Source organism: Seriola lalandi, unplaced genomic scaffold (genome assembly GCF_002814215.2).
Source record: "Seriola lalandi dorsalis isolate HSWRI2012SDOR001 ecotype SW California unplaced genomic scaffold, Sedor1 jcf7180002054584, whole genome shotgun sequence".
NCBI classification, from domain to species: domain Eukaryota; kingdom Metazoa; phylum Chordata; class Actinopteri; order Carangiformes; family Carangidae; genus Seriola; species Seriola lalandi.
In genome coordinates this window covers 1892735-1916061 of record NW_019525137.1, presented here as the reverse complement: position 1 = coordinate 1916061, position 23327 = coordinate 1892735, and the positions used below count along the sequence as shown (strand labels likewise).

At 40.4% G+C, this 23327-nt stretch overlaps 1 protein-coding gene across 2 annotated transcripts in view; it reads left to right on the top strand.

Moving 5' to 3' along the window:
- Window positions 1-23327, top strand: part of arhgef39 (Rho guanine nucleotide exchange factor (GEF) 39) — a 60305-nt gene that overhangs the window by 8498 nt on the left and 28480 nt on the right. For both annotated transcript variants that reach the window (XM_087177250.1, XM_023418729.2), the window contains exons 4-6: window positions 3719-3839; window positions 8097-8215; window positions 21030-21100. In XM_087177250.1, the coding sequence (XP_087033376.1) occupies window positions 3719-3839; window positions 8097-8215; window positions 21030-21100 (311 nt within the window). The remainder of the gene's footprint in view (window positions 1-3718; window positions 3840-8096; window positions 8216-21029; window positions 21101-23327) is intronic.

Below are 23327 nucleotides of genomic sequence, written 5' to 3'. Positions count from 1 at the left end.
AAGTGTTTCAGTGTGCGCAGCGTGAAGGTGTATTCATCTGATCTTTCCATCTTTATTTACTGAACTTCAGAGCGCAGTGGGAATAATGGTAATGAATTCTGCCTTCATTAAGCTTTGGGGAGTTACATAAGAAAAAGATACTTGATATATACATCAGTCACAATGTTAAAGCCACTGACAGGTGAAGTGAGTAATATTGATTGGTCTTGTTACGATGGCACCAGGCTTGGATACATTAGGCAGCAAGTGAACAGTGACTTCTTGAAGTTGACATGTTAAAAGCAGGAAAAATGGGCAAGCGTAAGGATCTGAGCGACTTTGACATGGGCCAAATTGTGATGACCAGAATTAACATTGCTTATTTTCTCATAGCATTGCTTAACAAACGAACAAAGAACGTACCCATAACAATCAGATGGCTTTTGCTTTCTTTTGATCATTAACCTGCAGTTGTTGGAAGCAGCTGATGATGCAGCAGCATACAGAACACACATTACACAACGACAGATGAGCTACAAGCTCGTCGGTCGAAAACTGTAAACTGTAGATTTTTCTTTCTGCGTGTTATAGACTTTCACTGGATGTTTCCAGAGATCGCGCGTGTTTTCCGCTCTTGCATGAAAAAGACTGAACCACACTTAAAAACGTTTAGATCTCTCTATCATTGACACTAAGAGCAGGGTCTGTGTCTCTTTGCTGCGCTGTGCTCCGGCGGATGACACAAAGCTGCCTCCGCCCCTCACACAGAGAGAGAGAAAGAGAGAGATAGAGAGAGAAAGAGGTCTCTCCTCTGGGTTGGGAACAGTGAAAATGCATCAATCATAGACGAATGTCTTAATCAGAAACAGAGTTGGTGAGATAGAATGCGCAAGAGAACTTTTATGTCGCAATAGTAAACAGGAAATCTATTTTCTTAATTTCTCAAGTACCGAAAGCAGAACTGATAATGCTGGAGCTTATCGATACTCTGGTCTTTAAGAATTTAACCCCAGGGCCTGTTTAAATCTGGGTTTCGCTACCCAACCCTACTGCCAAGATGCTAACTACGCTAACTGTTCTGATACGTCTGAGCCTCAGTCAGACCCAGATTCGGATGAGGAGTCTGTTAAGACCAGAATCAGAGACTAGCAAACATGTTTCCTCCTATAACCCTCTCGATACTCTCTGCTCTTTCACCTGTCCACCTGGAGCAGGCAGGTGGTGGGCGGGACACAAGGCCTGATCCAGATTTCTCAATTAGGAAGTAAGAGGAGATGAGCTTCAGACCCAGTTTTTATGTTGGAAAACAATGTTAAAAAAAATAGTTTAAACATCAAACAACAAAAGTAAATGGATGCTACTTTTAGGAATCTAAAATATGAAACATTTAGTTTTTTTAAACACTTTTTCTCATATATCTTATTTCATAGTTCAGATGTCTTCAGTATTGTGCATTCGTAGGTGTGTGTGTGTGTGTGTGTGTGTGTGTGTGTGTGTGTGTGTGTGTATGTCTCTGTATGTCTCTGTGTGTGTGTGTGTGTATGATATACACATGCACATATTTATTCTACTTCTGACTGTATGGAGAACAGAGAGCAGGCAGCAGAAGGAGCTCCCCAATTATTCCCCGCTGCTAACATGACAGACAGGAGTCAGCAACTAGAAAGAGCTGTCAGTGGATCCAGTAAGGAGCAAACAATCAGCCATGGATTTGAAGAGGTCATAATAAGTGTAGGTGTGGTCTGATTCTGATAGGTAGATCAGACACGGAGTGACAAGAATCGCTGTGTGTCGACGCAGCGTGAAGCACATCGTACAGTTCACTGAGAGCAACAAAATGCTGCTTTATTACTTTGCTTCCTATCAGTGATTCGTGGTTGTGTTTATTTTTCATTAATTAGTAATTTATGTTTAGCGGATGCTCACACTGTGTCATAACAATTAGTATTCCTCTGTTCAAGCCTTCCCCAAATGAAGGCGTCTCGCCCTGAATTGTTCGGTCAAGGTTGTATCCACCCCAGATGTCGCAACTGCTTGGAATTAATGTGGATTAACGTGACACGCACAGAATGCTAATGTTATCTCCATCCTGCTGCTGATGGCCAGACAATTTAATTGCTGTGAAAAAAAGTATAAAAATGTAATCCATAATTTCATATTTATCATAATAGCCTCTGGCAGTGTGAGGGGGAAAAAAACGGAAACACAGTTTTTCCCGCCCTTTGCCCTCGTTAGAACTCTCTCGGCTGCTCCTGCATCTCCTGATTATGAACAGAGGCTACCTTGGCACGCAACTTCATTAAAATCTATTTAAATCAACTTCAGCGGCAAAGTACTCCTTTTTACAGCATGTACGAACAGAAGTCTCTGGGAGCATCATTAGAGAGTAGGACTGTGTGTGTGCGCATGTGTGTGTGTGCGTGTGTGGTACTTCCTCTAAGTTTGGATAACAAGCTCCTTCACAAGTGTCAACACCCCCAACCAATTGCGTCCGTGTTACTGTAATGTGCCTGACAGGCTGAACGATTGCTTTGCCTCTGCCTTGATCTAGTTGTTTTGTTCCTGAGTTCAGCAGGCATGTTCTCACTACAAAGTGGCCCTGGGTGCCCTGAAGACAGACCCACCATCTGGGTCCCAGTAAATACGTCACCCACAGGGAGAGGCCTTCAAATGACACTACAGAGCCCTGCTTGCTAAACCTCCCATTAACAGGGAAGCAATGCTCTGAACTTTGCTCAACCCCCGCACTTTCTCTAAACATGTGTGCCTTTGCTGAAAATGATGTTTTTAAGATGTGATCTTGCCTTATTTGAGCTGCTTCTTTCCACTGATGCAGAGCAGCAGTTCATTGTCAGGCAGTGCTGTGCACCAACTTGTCCAGTATGTGACCAGTGTGTTATGCTGTTTTATGGCAGAATTAGAATAGTTAAGTAACAGCTGACTGTTTTCTGAGTGATCCAATAAAAATATAGCAGATTTCAGGTAAACACTCAGAGAAACCAAATCCTGCAAGATTTGGATGGTGGGTCCAGGTGGGCGGGGCTTGGGGCATGGCTGAGAGCAGTGACTGCTTTGTTGTGACATCACAATGTTCCAGAAGGCTTGACGGCTGGCTTTAAGGCTCAGTTTCTGAAGTTTCTCTGTGGTCTGAGCTCTTTGATGCTTTCACCGTATTAATAAAGAACCTAGACCTGCTTTGTATTAAAACATGAAATTCTACCTTTATACTATATGGGACCTTTAACTGCCAAAGCTGCTGTTTTCTAGCTTCTCAGACTGTGACCTGTTCAAACTTAACATGAGGTGATCCCCTCCCTCTTTTATTGAGCTCTAGACTTGTTGGTGTTTTTAAACAACAAAAAGACAAAGCACACTGACAGTTTCAGAGTGATGTGTTCCTTTGATGAAAAGCATCTTTGACCAAGGCAAAGTAGTGGCATGCAGAATGCATATTAACCAGACAACCGCCAAGGGTTTAATTCTGTGAGTTGGCCAAACACAAAAAATAATGTTAATTAACCACAGCTGAGTTGCCAGCTGCCATTACAGTCGGCCTAAATGTTTCTTCTCCTGCAACTTGTTAAGACGCAGCTTATTATGTAAATTTCTAATTAAAATCTCTGCTCTTTAGATTTGAAAACTACACTATTTAAAATCATGATTTTGGATTTTAAATTATGAATGAAAAGTGGTATGTTACTGTTTCATTATGTCTAACTTTTTTTTATTCTTTTGCCAGATCTCTGTTGGTCCATTTGGAGAATGGCTACTTTGGCCGAGGTTTCGACCAGTTCTGTCCACATCTGCAACACTACAATACATACGTGGACAACATCTACAATGCCAGCAAAGTGCTCAGGGTAGGAACACACTGTTTTTCCACCCGGCTGTTGCACATCCATGTCAGACATTCCTTTTGCACTCATGAGCATTTCACAAGCTGTTTATTACATTAGGTTTGATTAGATTTTAATAACCCCCTGTGGGGAAATTGGCCAATGTATTCTTCAGGTATTGGAGTTAATACACATGCAAATGTAAATGTGGTTATTGGATTCTTTGCAGACACAATCAATTCCCGGCTGTCAGTGATGCTGGTAATGCCATGGCAACCCATTCATGTAGAATAGCTTCAGAAACTATTCAGACCTCAGAATTCAGTACTTTGTAGAAGCCACTTTGGCAGCAATTACAGCTTCAGTTCTTTTTCTCTAAGTCTCTAAAAGCTTTGCACAGCAGCTTTAGAGCTAGGCTAGCCGCCCCCCCCCCGCTGCTTCCAGTCTTTATGGTAACAACAAATAACCATATTTCCAAAAATATACATTTCATTTGTTAAAACTCTGATTAATTGCATTGTTTGTGGAGCAAAGCCCTGCACTTTTGCATTGATCTGCCTCCAGATTAACATTCCTTTTTAAATCACTGAAGAGGGAAACATGTTGTAGTGACTGATGTTCTACGTTACTGAAGTGGCCAATGATCAGTCCTCTAAACAGTAGAAACCTATGAGTTTCTAATGTCTGGTTAAGTTTTCAAATTAAACATCAAAGATTAGTCTGCAAAATGTGGTGTGTGCTTTAAATGTTTTTATTGCAAACTAACAAAATGACTTATTGAAGCTTCTGTTTAACATCTATGAAGAGTTTGGTCTCATGTAATGTGTAACAGTAGATAACTACATTGCACTGAATTAATTTTATGTGATTTTTGATGCATTTGGACAGAGAGAGAGAGAGAGAGAGAGAGAGAGAGAGAGAGAGAGAGAGAGAGAGAGAGAGAGAGAGAGAGAGAGAGAGAGAGAGAGGAATGTGGCCACATGTGGTCCAGACCAGCTCTGAATGTGGTCTGGACCACATTGAATGCATTCACACCTGAACTTAGAGCTGACCACTTGTGATCGGATCACCCAAGACGGATGTTAATACCAGGTCTGAACTGGGCCTAAATACTCTCTGACTCCCCTGCCTGTGGTTGGTATATCAGATGTATGTAAATCTTTAATCTCTTTTAATCACAGTCATTTCCTAAAACAGCTGGCCATTGCAATTTATGGCAAATTTTATTCATGGTGCTCTAGTTAATATTTGGGGCAGCAGGACAGTGGGATATGAGGGATTAAGTCAAAATGAACTACAGTGTGTTGTAATGAAGGAACATTTCACCCAGTGCAACAGTGTGGCTCATTGATGCATTTTTAATAGTTTTTGGACAACATGGGAGCTCAGCGGCACAGAGAAATAAGATGTAACAGCTATGAATATATAGCCCCTGTTAGTAGGAGAAATTCATTATTGTTTTGGGTATGCACAATGGATTTGTTGACAATAAGAAAAAAGAAGCCCATATCCTTTTACTTCCTGGTTGAGAACTCTGGATCAGGCCTTATGCCCCACCCACCACCTGCTTGCTCCAGGTGGACAGGTGAAAGAGCAGAGAGTATCAAGATGGTCAGAGGAGGAAACATGTTTGAGCCTCAGTCAGACCCAGACTCAGATGAGGAGTCTGTTGAGACCAGAACCAGAGACTAGCAGACGGATCAGAACAGTTAGCATAGTTAGAATCTTTTATTTGACCCCAATTTGACAGGATTGGTTCCTTAGGTTTGTGACATATGAAACCCTGGCTGTCTGAATCTGTTTCCATAAGACTGTCATTGGTTCACTGCAGTTCAAGGTGGAAACACTCAGTCATGGTGTTGATGATTATTTCACATATGTTATCTAAAAACATCATATGGACGTTAACGAGGGGGACTTTAATACAAACAATTTCAAAGCAAAGTGCTCTAATTCTGCATTATATTATTACTGTTTACTATTACTTTTGTTCAGGAAAAAAATAATTGGTCATTATCCATTTTGAACATTATTAAAAAAACAGCTGGAGCTGCAGCTGTACTGGTAATTTGAGTGTGTGGTTCTTAATACTGATCAGCGTATCTCTTGCTGCCATTTGCGGCTCCCAAAGTCAAGTCAACATGCAGAGCTGTAAAGTGTGAGGTTCACCAACACTAAATCCACACTGTCGACTCTTTAAGCTTTCTGATTTACAGCTTCACTCTGCCACCACTCCACCTCTACCTAATAAGTGATTCCTCTCACATTGTGCCCATCATCTACTGACTCACCACCTGCCTGTTTACCATGTCCAACTCTACCTGCCACAGGCATAATGACCAGCTAAACAGCTGTATGTGAGCAGCACACATACATACTGGAGACACACACACACACACACACACACACACACACACACACCTGGCATCTAAAGTCAAGTGGCATACACTGATGTTTTCAAAGCTGTGAAATAGCAGAGCTCTCCTCAGGTCTATTTAAATACAGCAGCAATGTTTATTTTGATGATTGACGTGAATGACAAGATAAGGCTTTTTGTCATCCAAATGTTGACATACACTCAAGCTCATACGATGTGCAAATGCATATTTAATGACATCTACAGGCTGTCTCCTCCTCCCTACACCTCCCTACACCTCAGCTGGCAATCCAGCATAATGAGTGACAACGAGATGATTTTTGGGTTTGTCAGGCAGAGTCTGCAGCTAGAAGTGTCATGAGATGTAGTCACTGGTTGTGACATGGCCATCATCGTCTCTATGTATATGCAGTATATGTATTTGTATGTGTTGGTCCAAATGACACATGTATCTATATACACACACCACTAACAACAATTTTTCTATCGATTCATCCATCAACTATTTTATCGAGATTCTAACTCTAACATTTTCTCAAACACATATTCAGTGTAAATTCTCAGGCAGCAGCAACGACTTTGTGACTCGAGTGTTTTTCAGCTACAAGGACTGAAGATATTAAAAAGCTCTGTCTACTAATGAACAGACACTTACACATGAAGTAATCCTTCACATGTTTGTGACTGATCTCACTGTGCGCCATAAAACATAATAATCACAAAATAACACTGGATAAACAAGACTTAGAGTGAAGGAGTTTGAACTGTTCTTCCTCCCAAAGTCAGAGCCATCATCTTTATCTTATCCATACACTTATTGATCCAGCTCAGACTATTACTGGTTTTTAATCATTACTAAAGAATTATTATTTTTTGATTATCATTTAAAAAAAAAAAAAATTCAGAACAGGGTTTGAATTGATTGGGCTGGTGAGCTAAGATAATCATTTAGACTTTGTTTTAGTTTCACCAAATAGCGGACAAGAATATGATAATATCTCTTTTCGGTTCGTTGTTTGTTGAACAGGTGGTTTGATGAAGTTATTATCGGCCTTTTACTTTTCATTGCATTAACAGTAAAGTTCAGTAATAGTTGTCTTCAACTCCAGTAATCTTTCAGTAATCTTTACTTCCTTCACTCTGATGTGGACGCATTTTCATCGTCGACGTCATCGATTATGGCGACCAATCATGGAAGCCCTGTACACCACACACACACACACACACACACACACACACACACACTGTTTTTATGCACCTGTGGGGAAATGATGTATTTTGTTGACTGTTAAAGTAAACGGATGTTTTACAGCCTCTGCAGCAAACAGACATCAAACATGAGGCTTGCTTCAAATGTAAATACGCTCTTACTTTTTGTTTCATGAACTTGGAAAATAGAAAATAAACAGTAATTGTGGCATGTGCAAAAGTAGGACTGAGTCAGTGCTTCCAGTAGTAACCCATCCTTTGGCAGATATCACAGCCTGTAAATGTTTTTCTCTTCTTGATTCAGGGATTTTCACTGATCTTCCCTGCAGATCACTTGAGGTTCTGACATGTTTTTATTCTGTCTTGCACGCGCAGCACGTTTAAGATCCTCCCACAGATTTTCAGTGATGTTGAAATCAGGGGACTGCGAGGGGCCTTTCCAGAAGCTTCAGCTTTTTTTTTCTTGAAGTAGTTCATTAAGGATTTTGAGGTTTTCTTTGGATCATTGTCCTGCTGTAGAAGCCAGCCTGTTTTTAATTTTGCATGTGGTAATCAGAGCTTTTATTTCCAGTATAATCCCAACATCCTGAACAGGAAAGCTCTTACTGCACCTCACTAAATGTCTCTTTGCAAAGCACAAAACTGCGTCTTGTAAATGTGAGAATAATTTCACAATGTCTCGTGTGTTTCCTTAGATCCAGCTGAAGAAAAACAAGGCCTTCAGACGTTTTAAGAAACTACAGGAAACGCGACCGGAGTTCAACAACCAGAAGCTGGAGGATTTACTGCAGCTTCCCATTCTGCGGATTGATCAGTAAGTCCGTCTTCTGCCGTCTGTGGAAATGAAGGAAGGCTTCATGTTACTCCTCTTTCTCTCAGGCTGTATAAACCGAGTGTTACACCGCAGGGGGGTTACTAAGAGTGACGTCCACTGTGGAGTGCTAGCTTAAGCTGATCAACAATGGCATGCGGCTACAATTTTCAACCACTTGAAGAGTGAAAGAAGTTGGAGTTGATTTTCTTCATTTTGAATTTATGGCATCTTGTAAGCACATGTAAAATGGCCTGAAAAATAATATCACGATTATTCCAACTATATTTCTAACAATATTTATAGTCTGCAGAAATACAATATAAATACGATGACGATGTAATTGTAATAATATAATTTTATCTGGTGTGATCTGATTTACACATCCAGCCCCTGTATTCAGTCGGAGGTTCTGTTAGACTTTCTTGTTGTTCATCATTATGACGGATAAGGTCATAAAAATTCTGACATAATCTTTTATCACCTGTCATTTTACTTTTTTATTCCTCGGCGCTGGCGACAGTCGGAGCTGGAGGCAGCTGGAGGTTTTCGGGTTGTCTGTCCGTCCCATTCTCGTGGACATGATATCTCAGTAGCTCCTTGAAGGAACTTCTTCAAATTTGGCACAAATGTCCACTTGGACTCAAGGATGAACTGATTCGATTTTGGTGGATAAAGATTAAATGTCAAGGTCACGGTGACCTTACAAAACATGATTTTGGCCTTGGGAATGCTATATATCCAGAACTCTTCAAAGGAATCCCTTTCACATTTTGCACAAATGTCCACTTCGACTCAAGGACAAACTGATTAATTTGGTGGTCAAAGGTCAAAGTCAGTGTGACCTCACATTCACTTTTTAGCCATTACTCAAGACTTCACGCAGTAATTATGACAACATTTCACGCCTCTGGATAAACAGGGATGTAACATGAAACTAGTCTGAGTGGCTGAGAAATATAACCGTCAGGTAGTAATTCTAGTTTTTTAGAAAAATTAGTGAGAATCGGCCTCGTACACGTTTCATCGTTCTCTCTGTCACCTTCCACTCATTGTTATTTTTCCCACACACGTCTGTACCGCTCAGAGAACCTGAACGAAATGCCCCAAAACACAGAGAGGCAAGAGAACATGAGGATCTCTTACAGCGTAACAGGGTGTGAGCTTTCATTTGACAACCAGAAATGTTTGCAGTACACCTTCAGCTGTCTGGATGCAACTGATGCTCAAGTTGTCTCAATCATTTCCGCACACTTTAGAGAGTGTTTGGGGAGGAGCTCTGGTGCTGCTGTTCCACCATCAAGAGCACTGCTGTAGATGGGTCACAGATTTCATGCTTGAGTTCTGTTTCTGCTGTTTAGTTGTTTTCCTTTCATCAGTCACCCGCTACGTTGCACAATGTATAGTCTCTCTGACAGATGTAATTATTATTATTTGATGTAGCGGCCATGTAGTCCTCAGACTGTCCAGAAACTGTCAAACTCTCTTTTGTGAGACGCTAGTTTTGTGTTAGCTGTAATTTCATGCGGTCTTGATCTCGCTTGTTAATTAGTAGAAACAAGAAAGAGAAATGGGCTGAAACGTACTTTCCAATGCAGCAGATATCATGACACTGGTTTATCAAGCTGCTCGCTTGTATCTTAATTAGGGCCCCGCTCATCTTCTCATCTCTCCAAATCTACAGTCGAGCGCTGGAAATGTTACATCCATCCATCACGCAAGAGAGAAGTTGTCTGCGAGATGGGCTGACTCTTTGCCTTTACTTCTGAGACACTTTACTGTATGTCTCATTTATGTTCACTTTCTCCTCTACAACAAAGGATCAGTTTCCCTTATTTTCTCCCCGTTCCCACACGCCTGGGATAATGCAGAGCTCTTCAATGCAGCTTTCCAAGACTTGGAAAATGATAGTGATGCACTGATCCAACCTTCGCTCTTCAGATAGGATACCTCTGCTGTGTTTGGAAAAAATGTACAGCTCATTGTGTGGATGTCAAGGGGAAACATATTTATGTCAGACACTTGCATCCATGTTGTCATAACGTCAGCAACTACATTTTCCTGAAGTAAGGGGCAGACACAAACATGTAATACGGCCATGCGCAAACACAAATGGGTATGACCAGCAATTTTTTTTTTTTTTAATTTGTGGTGACCAAAGACGCTGGTGCAAGTCAGGTGCAACCGAGGCTCAGCCCGGTGCAACGTGGAAGAGATGCTGAATATATTGTTAGAGGGCGGAATGCAGAATCAGCAGGTGGAGTCAGGGTGAGCTTCAGTAATTACACGAGCTCCTCTCATCCCCTTTAAAAGCAGAAACAGAGAGAAAGAGGTCTCAGAGAGAGAGAGAGAGAGAGAGAGAGAGAAAACATATGCTGTCAATGGTAGAATTAACAGGCAGCTGATGTATGTTGCTGCAGCAGCAGCTGGAATATCAGCAGGGCTGGTTATAGTTGTGCAAACAATTAGGTTACAGATAATTTAATTTAAACAGCAGTTCTTCTTCCTCTCTGTATATTTGAAAATGCTCATTTATAATAAGTACATTAAACATTAACAAGTGCACTTGCAAAATGCCAGTCCTTATGCATCCGAAGGAAGAAAATGAAAATGAAACGGCCTTTTGGCCCAACATTAAACCCAGCACCAAGTGCAATGCAAGTGTCTTTGCTAGTTTTAGACAGATGCAGTTGTCAAGTTCCCGTCCAGCGCCCACGTTGTTTAAATAGCAAATCCACTTGCGCTCATGGGTGTGTTGGTCTTAAAGTGAGGTGTGGTCAGGCACATCGTTGGGCATTGCTATCATGAGGCAGCAGAAAGCGGATGACCAGCAAAAATCTGGTCTGAAGTCAATGGTGCAGCATTTCACTGTTTCACAAGGGCGAATTATAAAGGTCACTGAATGTGCTTGTTTAATACAGACCCCAGCACAAATCACATCATCACTGGCAACACCATTGCCACTACAATCATGACAACTATTGCGAAAATAAATAATGGCAATATGTATTTTCTTTTGTTTTTTTGCATATCGTTCAGTCCCCAGTCTATACACTTATACCTGTCATCTTTTGCTGCCACCAGCACTTTGTCCCCATGGAGCAGCTAAATAAATACATAGTTACATAAATGTAATGAAACATACTTTAGGATTACGATACTTCACTATCAGAAATTAAGGAAATTTACACTGAATAGAATGCAATGAACCTATTGACTTTTCTCTGTGTTTTTTAAAGATAAATGTGCATTGTCACCCATTGATATTTATTGTTCCACCGGATTAAAAGGGCGGCTCTTTCAATTTAGTTACCTGTTGCCATGGTGAATTGTAGTATCAAAGCTCCATTGTTGGTGGCTTTTTTCCATCCACCTCGCACACACTTAACTCAGAGTGAAAAAATCTAGAGCTGATCTATAACTGATCTATATAAAGAGTTCAGGGTTGAACCTGCTTTCTGGAACAGGCCCCCTGGTCGTTGAAAATTCCTGGAAATATGTTCTTTACAAGACTGGGAGATGTTTAATTTTTATCTAACCAGTAGGGAAATGTTATTTACGAGTATGCTGACTACTGTTGTGTTCGACTCTGACACATAATCAGTCGGCCTCTCCAGCTCAGCCCCCCTCTCACTCTGCCTTTCTCTCTATATTTCCCATCATTATCATCGATTCATCTGTTCACCAGGAGACTCGAGGGATGTGTCTAATTGTATGATGATTTTAAGTGCATGGCTGGATAATCATCCACGGCTGGTACCTTACCTTGCTCTGGCTGCATTGGCTGTGGAATCGCAGGAAATTGTTGTCACTTATCACCATTCAAGAATGATGGATGGCGAGCGGGGCCTGGAGTGTGGATACTTATGTTGCTGTCGGGGGAGGAATAAAATCATTGCCTTTATTAAGTGGCATTCACTAGAGCCGGCTGGATTGGTGTCCTCCCCACTGAGCCCGCCATTATGACAGTGATGGGGTCTTGAGTTGATTGTGGCAGTGAATAGCAACCTTCGCCGCCTGTATTGGCCATGTTTGTGTCGATAATAGAGATGCAGCTCTCATAGAGATGCCAGCAATTGGAGGCCTTGGGATATATCTGCTCTAAGCTGCGCACCGTTTAGTATAACAAGGGAATGGCCCAGTGGGCGGCTCACTGTAGAGAGCTGGCAAGCTGTATGTAAAGGCCGTACATCTCTAAAGGTCTCGTGGTCATTGCCATACTTGCCAAGCAGTAAGAGGTTTGTAGCTGTGTGCTGTAGTTACCATGATTGATTTTGTTTTTAATTTGTCATGCTGGGGTTTTCAAAATGAACTGCTTTATGAGCTGAGGTACTTCCATCGTCTCCATCAGCTGAACACAGCGAGGTTCTCCAACACAAGGTCAGAAATTTGATTAATTTCTTTGAAAGAATTCTGAAAAAATTGACTCTTTCTTTAATGGCTGCTCTGTGCTCTAAAGGTACTGAGTTGTACTTCAGTTAATAATTCGTGTTACATTGTCTGACAGTTGACCCTGTGGTTCATTGCCAAGTTTGAAGTGAGACTTGCAGTGAGACAAAGTGCCTCAATTACGGTGTGCGACAGTGTTTTGTCGTGAATCATTAGTTGATTCTATTGACCCTGAACTCAGAGAACACGTTTCACGGCTGAGAGGAAAAGTTCAAGATTCTGATTATTGAATATGAATATTATTGAATCGTTGTTCATGTGTGGATGCATTAATGCATTCAATATTTTTGGTATGGGGTGGGGTCGCTCAACATTTAAAGCTTTGATGTGTTTTTCAGTTTTGACAAAAATACTCATGATCATCTGGGACGTGAAAACTCAGACAGTCGGGACGAATAAAAAATGTTCATTCCATGGACGTGTCAAGGAGAACTTGACGCCCCATTCAACGATGGCGCCCAATTCAGCCCTATGTTTTCGGGCCCATAAAGAATGCGCCCAGATACGACGGAGTGTTAGGGCCACATTGATCAAAAAAAGAAATCTGAAATTTTGAGAATAAAGTCATAATATTACAAGGAAAAAAATTCATAATATTTTGAGAAAAAAGTCGGAATATTACAAGAATTATAAATGTAAAATTTCGAGAGAACAAAACATAATTTTTAGGAATATAACATCAACCAATCAAACATGGGAAAGGACAGTGAGTGGCAGATTGAGCTGCTTCTGGCAGCTGCTGTTTGTCTAGTAACTGAGTCTACTCTATCGACAGTCTTTTCAATGTCCTGATGCTGATGATGATGACAATGAGCCAAAAGATGGAGTATCTCAGGATGCTCCACGCTCCTTATTTTACAGCAGCTTAACGCTGCTGCTCCTCTGATATTTCCCCTCTAAAACAGATTTTTTTTCCCCTCAGTGTGGCCATAATACTCCGTTGTACCCTAGAGACCCTCCCCTGCAGAGAGAGGCGAGAGCATGTGAGTCTGACACGTCTACTAGACTTCCTGTTGGCTCTCGGCTCACATGAACGGGATAAAATAATTTAATCTTTCAGACTTTCCAGATGTAATTGGTACGTCAGGTCCAACCACGTCTGCTAGAAATTACGTTTAATTACAACTGAAGTGCAACAGCAAATATGTTTTGTAGGAAACTTAATTTCGACTGGATTATGTTTTAACGTGATCAGGATTTGTTTTTAATTTAAGTATTTGCCAAGTCGCAAACATGTTGATGCTGAACATATCAGTAAAATGTTCACAGACAACATGTTTGTTTTCCAGCAGAATATCTAATCTTGCAGAACAATATCCACTCGTAGTGACTACAGCATTATTAAACAGTTTTATGGTTCTTTTTAGACTCTCGCAGGACTTGGTTTAGGTTTAAGATCCTGATCTGGTTTAATACAGAAAAAGTTCAGTGATTTCAGACCGAGTGTTGCGCAATGTCACACCGCACAACGGGTAGCTCAAAGTTCAGTTCACGCAGATTAAAAGGAACTGGTTCACATTCATAGTGAACTATTTTGAATTTGAAGTTCATCATCTCAAAAATGAATTAGTTCAGGTTCATTCTTTTCAGACCTCCTGCCATCCATCCCCTGCTCCCATATTTGCCACATTATTGTATAGACTGTTTTACTGTATAACAGAAAGCCTTTATTGTCATTGTACTGTGCAAAATACAATGAAATTAGGAGCGCTCCTCCTGGTTGTTGCATTTAGACAAACAAAACAATCAGATAGCTTTACACACATTAATACACATTAACAAAATCCTAATATAAAATGTCAGTGATTCCTCTCTATGAATCTCATGGTCAAAACATGGTGGAGTTTTGAAAGATCAAACAGGTGGTGGCAAGGGTGTGAACAGTCATTTACAATGTTTCTGCTCTGGTATGTAGCATGTGTATATGCTGTGAGTTTGATTTAGGTGGAGGGACTTTGGAGACTTTGGCTCATGGTCTTACCCTTTCTTAATGATTTCTTGTGATCATCATTCACTTGCAGATATTTCAAAAGACTATTCAGATGCTTCAGCTCGACGTGTCATCTGAAATTCATTGCTGATGTGGCTGACCTTCTGACTTGTTTTTTCAGGCTCAGCAAGCACAATTTGCATAAAAATGTGAGATTTTTTTTCCCCGTTGGAATCTGCACTGATTTGTTCATAAAAGTTCTTCAAATTTTCAAAGAAACTGGCTTCAACAGCACCTGTAGCTGCCCTGTTTGAATTGCCAGCACTAGACACCAGATCATGGACTGACTGTAACAAATACTGGATGGTGTACTGTAAATCCTTGGGTGTTGCTGTATAAAAAAAACCCCAAAAAACACAGTTCTTCTTCTGATGTTGGCAGGCAGCATTTTTTTGTAAATTACCGGCACCTTCTGGTGCATGAGCGTCGCAAACCGCGCAGCGCGTTTACGTAAACCACAGACAGGACTGTAGGCAGGTGTTCTCTTTGTTCGCCCACCATCCACCTCCTGGAGACTCCACTGCTGTGAATAAATGTAGCGCTTCATTCAGTCATAAGACAAGAATGAAAATTACGGTGGCCCTGAGAGCTCAACTAAAGTGTTTCCAGTGGACACTAAAAAAGTGATGAACCTGGCAGGGACGCACTTGTTTTTCAATTCTTTATGACTTTTCAAGTTAAAAGCATTGAATAACAAGTGCGCATGTTTGCATTATAGTAGTGCGTGTATTATAATACATCCATGCAAGTGTGTCCCAGCCAGGTTCATCACTTTTTTAGTGTCCCCTGGAAACACTTCCGTTGTGTTGTGATTATCTGCAGCTCATATGTTCTCAAACTGATGAAGATGTTTCCTGAAGTATTTTGGTGTTTTTTCAGAAGCAATGTTTTTCCTATGGTGTCCCTGAGAAAACATGTAAACAGACAAAACACAACCAGCAATCATGCTTAGTATAAAAGTTGCAGTTTAGTTGTATATAAATCTGATTTCTATGAGACAGCTGGTTATGTCATAAGGTTGTCAGCAGCCTTCAAAATACACACTGGTATCATAAGATATGCAGGTGGCACTTCAGATCACTTTACATTTAAGAAAGTGACGTGTGCGTTAAAAGCAACGTTACTGAGAAGAGACAAGACAAGTAATATTACTGTTAGCAGCTAATGCTACTTCCAAATGCTACTTCCTGGTTACTGAAGCCATGTGCTGTTTTATGTACTGGGACATTAGCCCATACAGAGTTATTGAACTACCAATTCTATAAGGATGACACTGACCCCGGAACAGGTGAACAAATACTTAGTCTGCTGCATTGTAGAGAAAAATTCCCTCTTCTTACAGACCGACTTAAAAGATGTGTCTCTTCATTCAGTTTATACAGGATTTGTTTTAGTCACACTTTTATCCTTGAAAAAGTAATCATGGCCAAATCGTGTTGAATTAGCTTTGAATCACAGTCGGATGCAGCATTTTACAAACGGTAAATCACAAATGAAAAGAAGAAGATGAAATTACAATAAAAGTGAGATACAGTTAAAGACGCTAGCGTCACTAGCATGATGAAATTGGCAGCTGTGGCTCAGAGGAATGAGAAGGTCGTCCATTTGAATCCCCTCTGCACCCTCATGTCACACCTTGAGACAGACACAAGTGCCTTGCCAGGTTACTGCCATCCGTGAATGAGAAGTAAATTGTTAAGCGCTTTATGCCGTCCATTTATCAGACAATGGAGCACATCACTCTTCCCTGCCTACCTTCTCTCATCTTTCTCAATTTTAGTTACATTTAGTTTTGCAGTTACCTGATTATTACTCACTTCAATTCATTTCAGTGCAATACAATTCAATTCGATTTATACTTATATAGCATGGGGTCATAACAGGAGTTATCTAGGGCACTTTTCATTTAGAGCAGGTCCGTCTGTTCTTTATAATACTATTTACAGAGATCCAACGTGAGCAAACGCTTGGTGACTTGGAGACATAAATTATTATTATTATTATTATTATTATTTATGTTTTATAAAATATATACAATGATATCCTATATCGCGATATTTGGGCTGGACCGCATCAGGATATAAAATGTTGGATATTACCCAGGCCTAACAGCAGGTCTGAACTCGAGGCTCCATGATGATTAGACAGACTTCTATTCATACTACAATCAGCTGATGCCACTCAGAGCAGGAGGTTGACCTCCTGACAGCAAGAAGCGTATCTTTCGTTCGCTGTATTTCACTGAACAACATGAAAAAGTCATAAACAAGAGAAAACTGTGTGTACATCCACTTAACGAGAATAAAACCAAGGGTGAGAAACAACCAGCTCATACATATGATGCACGAAAACAAGGGCAGGTGTTGAAATTTACATCACATGGGCCCTTAGTGACACGCAGACATGGGATGGCCGATTTAGGCCTTAAGATGACTAATAGAGCAGCACACAGTAACAAAAGCTTCAGTCATTTACAAAGTTCCTTTAGTCACCCCTTTGGAGAGAGATAAGGTGCTCTTCGCAGTCACTTCATATTACATATTAATTGCTTAAGTTTGGACAGTGGAGTGTCTCTCGTCTTCTGTATTTACCACAAGTGTGCATTCCTTTGCTTTTAAGCTTTTAAGTTGAGTAATTACCCACAAGCCCATGCCATGTTCACTAACCCATGCAGAAGCCTGCCAGCGCCTCTTGTCTCTTAATTACAAATTTGAATCCTTAATGCATGTATGGGAAGCAAAATAATTAGACAGATATTTCCTCCATGTCTTTTTTTCTTCACCGGCGTGTGTGCAAATGCCCAAATGACCTGACGTGTCTGTCAGGAGGGAGAGGGGAAAAAAGCCTGCATATCATCTGCATATTACAAAGGAATTAGCAGCTCCCGCTGCAGCGGTGGCAGGCACATCCCTTCACCCGCGCATGCTTTCTACAGCTGCATTCTTCATTAGAATATCTGAACTGTTATAAATATGGTTCAGATTACGTTATTGTCTCATTATCCTTTCTTTGCTTTGCTGCTAATGAGCAGGACAGGACAGATAAATGAGAGAGTTCCGTTTACATTATTTGAAACGTGCGGTAATAATGATCATCAGTGTTGCTTTTTTGTTACACAGTTGCTTTAATTAGATTTTCCCTCTCCACTCCTTAACAAGAAAAAAGGGGATCCATTGCTAACAATACCTGTAATGTATTTGTTATTACAAGATGAGACACGAAGAAGAAGAAGTGAAATTATTTCTCTTTCTAAGTGTCTCTTAATTGAAGGAGGCATAATTGGAGCTTGTTTGGCTTCTGTTTCATTTCTAATGAGTAGTCGACTACTAGAACAATGCCTTCCTCCTCTTCCACCCACAGACCCACCGCTGTGCTAACAAATCCATGGTACTGCAGCACACACTTGACCAGATTCATTTCAGGCCAAACTTTCAACCACACTTCATAGCCTTTTTTTTTTTTTTTTTCCTGCTCTGACGCAGTTAGCTCCGGTCCTGAATGCTGCTTTACTACATTTGAACCAGATGCAGGTACAACCTCCCCTACTGCCGTCCAGTTTGACTGACAGCCTGTCAGCAGCAGGAGAGACGCTCTAACCAGGACACACACACACACATACACATGCACACACACAGACGTTTGATTTCTCCGACCGTGTGTGAATCTGATATCACCACCATACCACTACCATATTGTCACAGATGACGAACAGAGGCATTCGTGGAGGCTGTTACGTGAGCTGAGTGTGGGTTGCCTACTCTGCAGGGGGGCCGTACTGTAAGTGGGCAGAGGTAGTGAATGATATATATATTTCATAATTGAAGAGATGAAAAAACGACAGTAAGAACGAGTATTAATTTCAAATGAAAAATATCTGTAGATAAGAAAAGCATGAACCTCAAGCACAACCCCGCAACAATAAAGGCTCCCACTTCCTCCTAATACAGGGTAGCTTGTACAGTTCTCACACAGTGTAATGCCAACAGTTTGAAAATATTGTAAGCACATATGTGTGACTGTATATTAATATTTGGAGCTTAACAAACGTCAATGAATTTATTAGTCAATTGATAAATTTAATCAGCCACTATTATCATAATCAAAGTCATTAGTTTAGTTTTATTTTTCAAGAAATGATTCCAAACATTTGCTGGTTAAAGCTTCTTAAGTGTGATGATTTGATGCTTTTATTTGTTAGATCTCACTGTTAATTCAACATTTTAAGCAGTCGGTTAAATAAAACAAGCAATTTAAATGCATCATCTTGGGCTTTGGGAAATTATAGCAGCCACCTTATGCGTTTTATAGACAAAGTGATGACTTGATTAATTGAAAATAATCATCAGTTGTAACCCTAAAATACACTTAAGTCCTCACAATGCTCAAAATTCTGTAAGGTCATAAAAAGTCTCTTGACTGTCACTTACAGGATTATTGTGTAATAAAGTAATGAACACATTTCTAAGTGCAGCTTGAAGAACCGTCATTGTGTTATATTCTCTACACAGTACATACAAACGCTATCACACTACACAGTTGTCACCCCACAACACCTCTAATCCCACTCATGCCACCAAATGGACCAGTAGCAGTGGTGTACAGTCTGCTAGCATCACTAATGGCCTCTCTCACTGGCACCACTATGTCTCTCAAACAAGCCCAGACTGCACAAACAGAGGGCTGCAAAGGCAGAGACAGACACTGGAAATCAATGTCAATCGTCAATGCACTTCAAGGTCACATTATCCCAGTCAAAAGTATAAAGATTTCTGTGGAAGCTAATGCTTCACAATTGTTACTTTAGATGAGACTAAAATTGGCACAATGAGTTACTTCACTGCACCGCAAACAGATTGTATTTCCTTAATTCTTCGGTAAAGGAAGTTATTTTTTCTTAAGTTTAAGGTTTTCTATTTTATATTCTCTTAATCAGACTGAATGTATATTTATTTTCACTCAGTTTCTACATAACAAAGTGTGCTGCTCCCTAAAAGTCATTGACTCGATGCATCAGTTGAGACAACCCTAAGTTCACCATTTATGACCATGACACAGGTTGTCTTCTGACTCTGTGGAAACAAAATGTTCTCACATCACAGATTCACTAAGTGGAAACACAGATCATTCGCAATTGTGTTTATTTTATTTTTTTTTTTACTTTTCTTAAAAATCGCTTCTGTGTTGCACAGTCAGCACCCTCCAAGCGTGAAACCATGGTTTCTCAGCCGGAAGATGGTGGACTGCTCCCTCCGGGTCGGGGACGAGTCGTTGCCCATTGTGAAGGAGTTCAAACATCTCAAGGTGTTGTTCACGAATGAGGGTGGGATGGTGCCGCGTCAGCAGTAATGCGGACGTTGTACCCGACTGGGAACGCTGGAGAGAGGGGTGTCTGGAATCACCTGCTTGGCCTAATGCCACTGCGACCTGACCCCCGAAAAGCAGAAGAAGATGGATGGATGGATGGATGTTGCGCAAAACTACAATAGACACCCAGCCACCGTAACTTACTAGGAAACCATAGCATTCGAACTGCTAAATAGATAGAATTGGCATTGGGGTATGGTCAAGTGATTGAGATCTGCGTTTGCCGCACACTACGTGAGCTGTGTGGGTGCTGTCTCGCTGCTGCTACAAGGTTTCAGGGTGTAACTGGCTTTTGATTTTTTTATTCTTTCAAAGTGCATTAGGCTAATTCAGCACCAAACATTTGGATCGTAGGGCGTGTACTGAATCAAAGAAAGCTGAATACCAAATGTTTTGTACCGGACATTTTGGGATGAATACATTTACTGTTACACTCCTAGTGAGTGCAGAGAGAGTGGAGAGACAGTTATCCATCAAAGTCATTCATAAAATATAAATTATTACACTTCTGTGTTGCAATGTAGATTGTTTTTTTTTTGAAAAGGTTATTTTCATCCAGGTTTTTGTTTGATTGGTTTCATCAGATGTTAAAAATAAGACTTTCTTAGATGGTTTGTCTCTGGTCTCGGTTCACTCACCAGTTATAGTCAATGTTTCATTTGTTTTCTGCCAAGCCGTGTGTCTGAGGAGGACTCAAGTAAAAACCAGCGCAGATCTTCATCTCATGATCTTACAGCTGTATCTGTCAGAGGTTGTCACCATCAACCCTGCTTCAAAGCAAAACCTGCTCTCTCCATCTGTATCATTCAGGACTTTCAGTCAGACGCTGTGTATATTTTCTGGCCTGTTAGATTCCTCTCTATATTTTGTAAGACACTGTTGCTGTTTTCCAACGAATGGGAAAATAAAAAGTCTGTCTCATTTCTTGTTACCAAATCTTTCAGTTTACACTCTGTCCTTTTTCCATTGATATTTTTCGACAGTGACCATGTTTATTTTTCTGTTTCCTCACAGGTATAAGCATTTCTTACAAGACCTGACTGCCAACACAAGTCCAGACAATCCAGAGTTTCAGCAGCTTTCAAGTAAGTTTCTTCTCTGATTATGCTGCTGCTCCGATAATTATTTTTGCTTAATGTCAAGGAAAATATGCGCAGGTTAACCGTGAGTGCTTTTATTATGTACAGTGCTGAGTGTGGAGCTGCACGTGCACTTTTGCGCACGTGTGAGCCTGAGGTTGACGATGTCACCTCTTCCACTCTGTCAGGATGATCGGGGTCTGTCAGTGGCTGCAACCTAACAACAAGTGATGTGTATATGTGTGTGTATGTGTGTGTGTGTGTGTGTGATGATGATGATGATGATGTGCTTTGCATCACTAGTCACAAAGATTTCTGGCTCCCTCACAGTGGAATTCTTCCAACCTGTAACAAGCAGTTTGGAGCACAGGAGAGTTAAGCAAGGCTGTGCAATTTAGAATAAAGGCTAGCACTCCAACGGCAGAAAAACAAACAAACCAAAAAAAAGAAAAACAACCTGTGAAGACTTTCATCGCACCAGTCAGACTCATAGTGAAAGACAGCTCTCATTATCTTCATTTGAGGAACAAAGGAAAGAGCTCTTTTTCCCTCTCGTTCCTCATTTGTTATTATTGTCACAGCAGCGCTTGGCTAGTAGAGAAATGAAAGCAAGGCAAAGCTCAGTATGCGTGTAAAGTTCTAGTTTGATGTGGATTTTGACATAATTAATTGGGAGCGGATCAGAGGATATTAAGCGGGAGCTATATTAATAAATAAAATCTTGAACATCAACACGAGTCCCGATAATGACTAATTTCAATCGTCAAATAAACAGCAAATCTGACTCAAGTGCGGATGTACACAAGGAATTATTTATGTGTATCAATTAAAATCTCATTGCTGGTGTGCTGCCTTTGCTTACAAATTAAAACAGCCCCTGACTCTAAGATGAAGGTACATATCTAAATGTGCTCCACCATCGCCTCTTCCTCTTCTCATTAGAGATCCTTTTTTAAACTCTGCTGCTTTTTATCGGGGTTGGGGTTTCTTTTTTTTTTTTTTTTTTTTTGTATGTTTAGAAAAACTTCATATAGTCAGCTTGGTTGTATTGTAAAGGGAATAATTTAAAAAAGAAATACCAGACAAATCACATTGTATCTGATTAAGCAAACTAGCAAATAGAATCACAAGAGGCTTTCTCCTTGTTATTGTTTTCTTGTTGTGCCTTTCTGCTTTGCCTCTTCTTTGTCTTTCTTCTTTCTCCCCTAAGCTTCCCTTGCAGTGCTTTCAGGTTGGATTTAATTGCTGTAATTACATCACTTTAGGAGTTTTTCCATCAGGCAGCTTTAATATTACAGTCTAATGCCGCTGTAGTAACCATAACTGAGTCTGACCACACTACAGGCAACTTTCCGATTCTGTCTGAGATTTAACAGTAAAAGTGAACAGTCTTCATCCCATCACCAAACACTATCTAAATAGTGAATAAAAGGAATAAAGAGCTGTAAGAAGAGGAAGTTGACTTCAGAATGTGTAATGGGCTAGATGTATTATTAATGTCTCAGCCAGAGCTCAGTCCAAGAATACTGTAATTAGGAGCTGTTGTTTTTCTTAAGCAGGCAATGGAAAATATTCCAAACACGTACAACAAAGGGAAAAAGTCTACACGGATGCCTTGTTTGGTTTACATTGTAATTGTTGTGAAGTTAAGCGAGCCAATTAGGCCGTGATTATTTTAGTGTAGACAAGTCACCCTGAGGATCAAGTTCATCTGCCGAGTTTCAGTGCTCAGAACAAAAGCAGGAAAGTTGAGCTTGAAATTAGAATCCATCTGTTTGTTGTTATTTTGGACGCGTTAATGATGCAGTTCTAAATGTTTACAGCAATTATTATAGCTGACACACAGTAATTGGATGCTTCTATTTTGATGATTTGCCTATTTGTTCTGGGGCAAAGATTTTAAAGCTTTGTACAAAAAAGTAAGGAAGGCAGTTTATGAAAGAGTTCTTTACAAACAGATACATGATAATAGAGTTTGTCCATTAAAAAGAACTCTATCAGTTTGATAGATTTACACTGAAAATTGTTCCATTTTGATATTGTTGATTGATTGAGTTGAGCTGGGTACTATTCACCAGTACTTATTGAAAACAGGCTTAACTGTGTTCATAGTTTTGTATATGAAAACTTTAAAGGTTCTGTAAATTAGATTTTACACAATAATAAAGCAGCAAACTACTATTTTCTATGTAAAGATATGGTGGCGTAACGGCGTCCTGAGCAGAGAACAAAG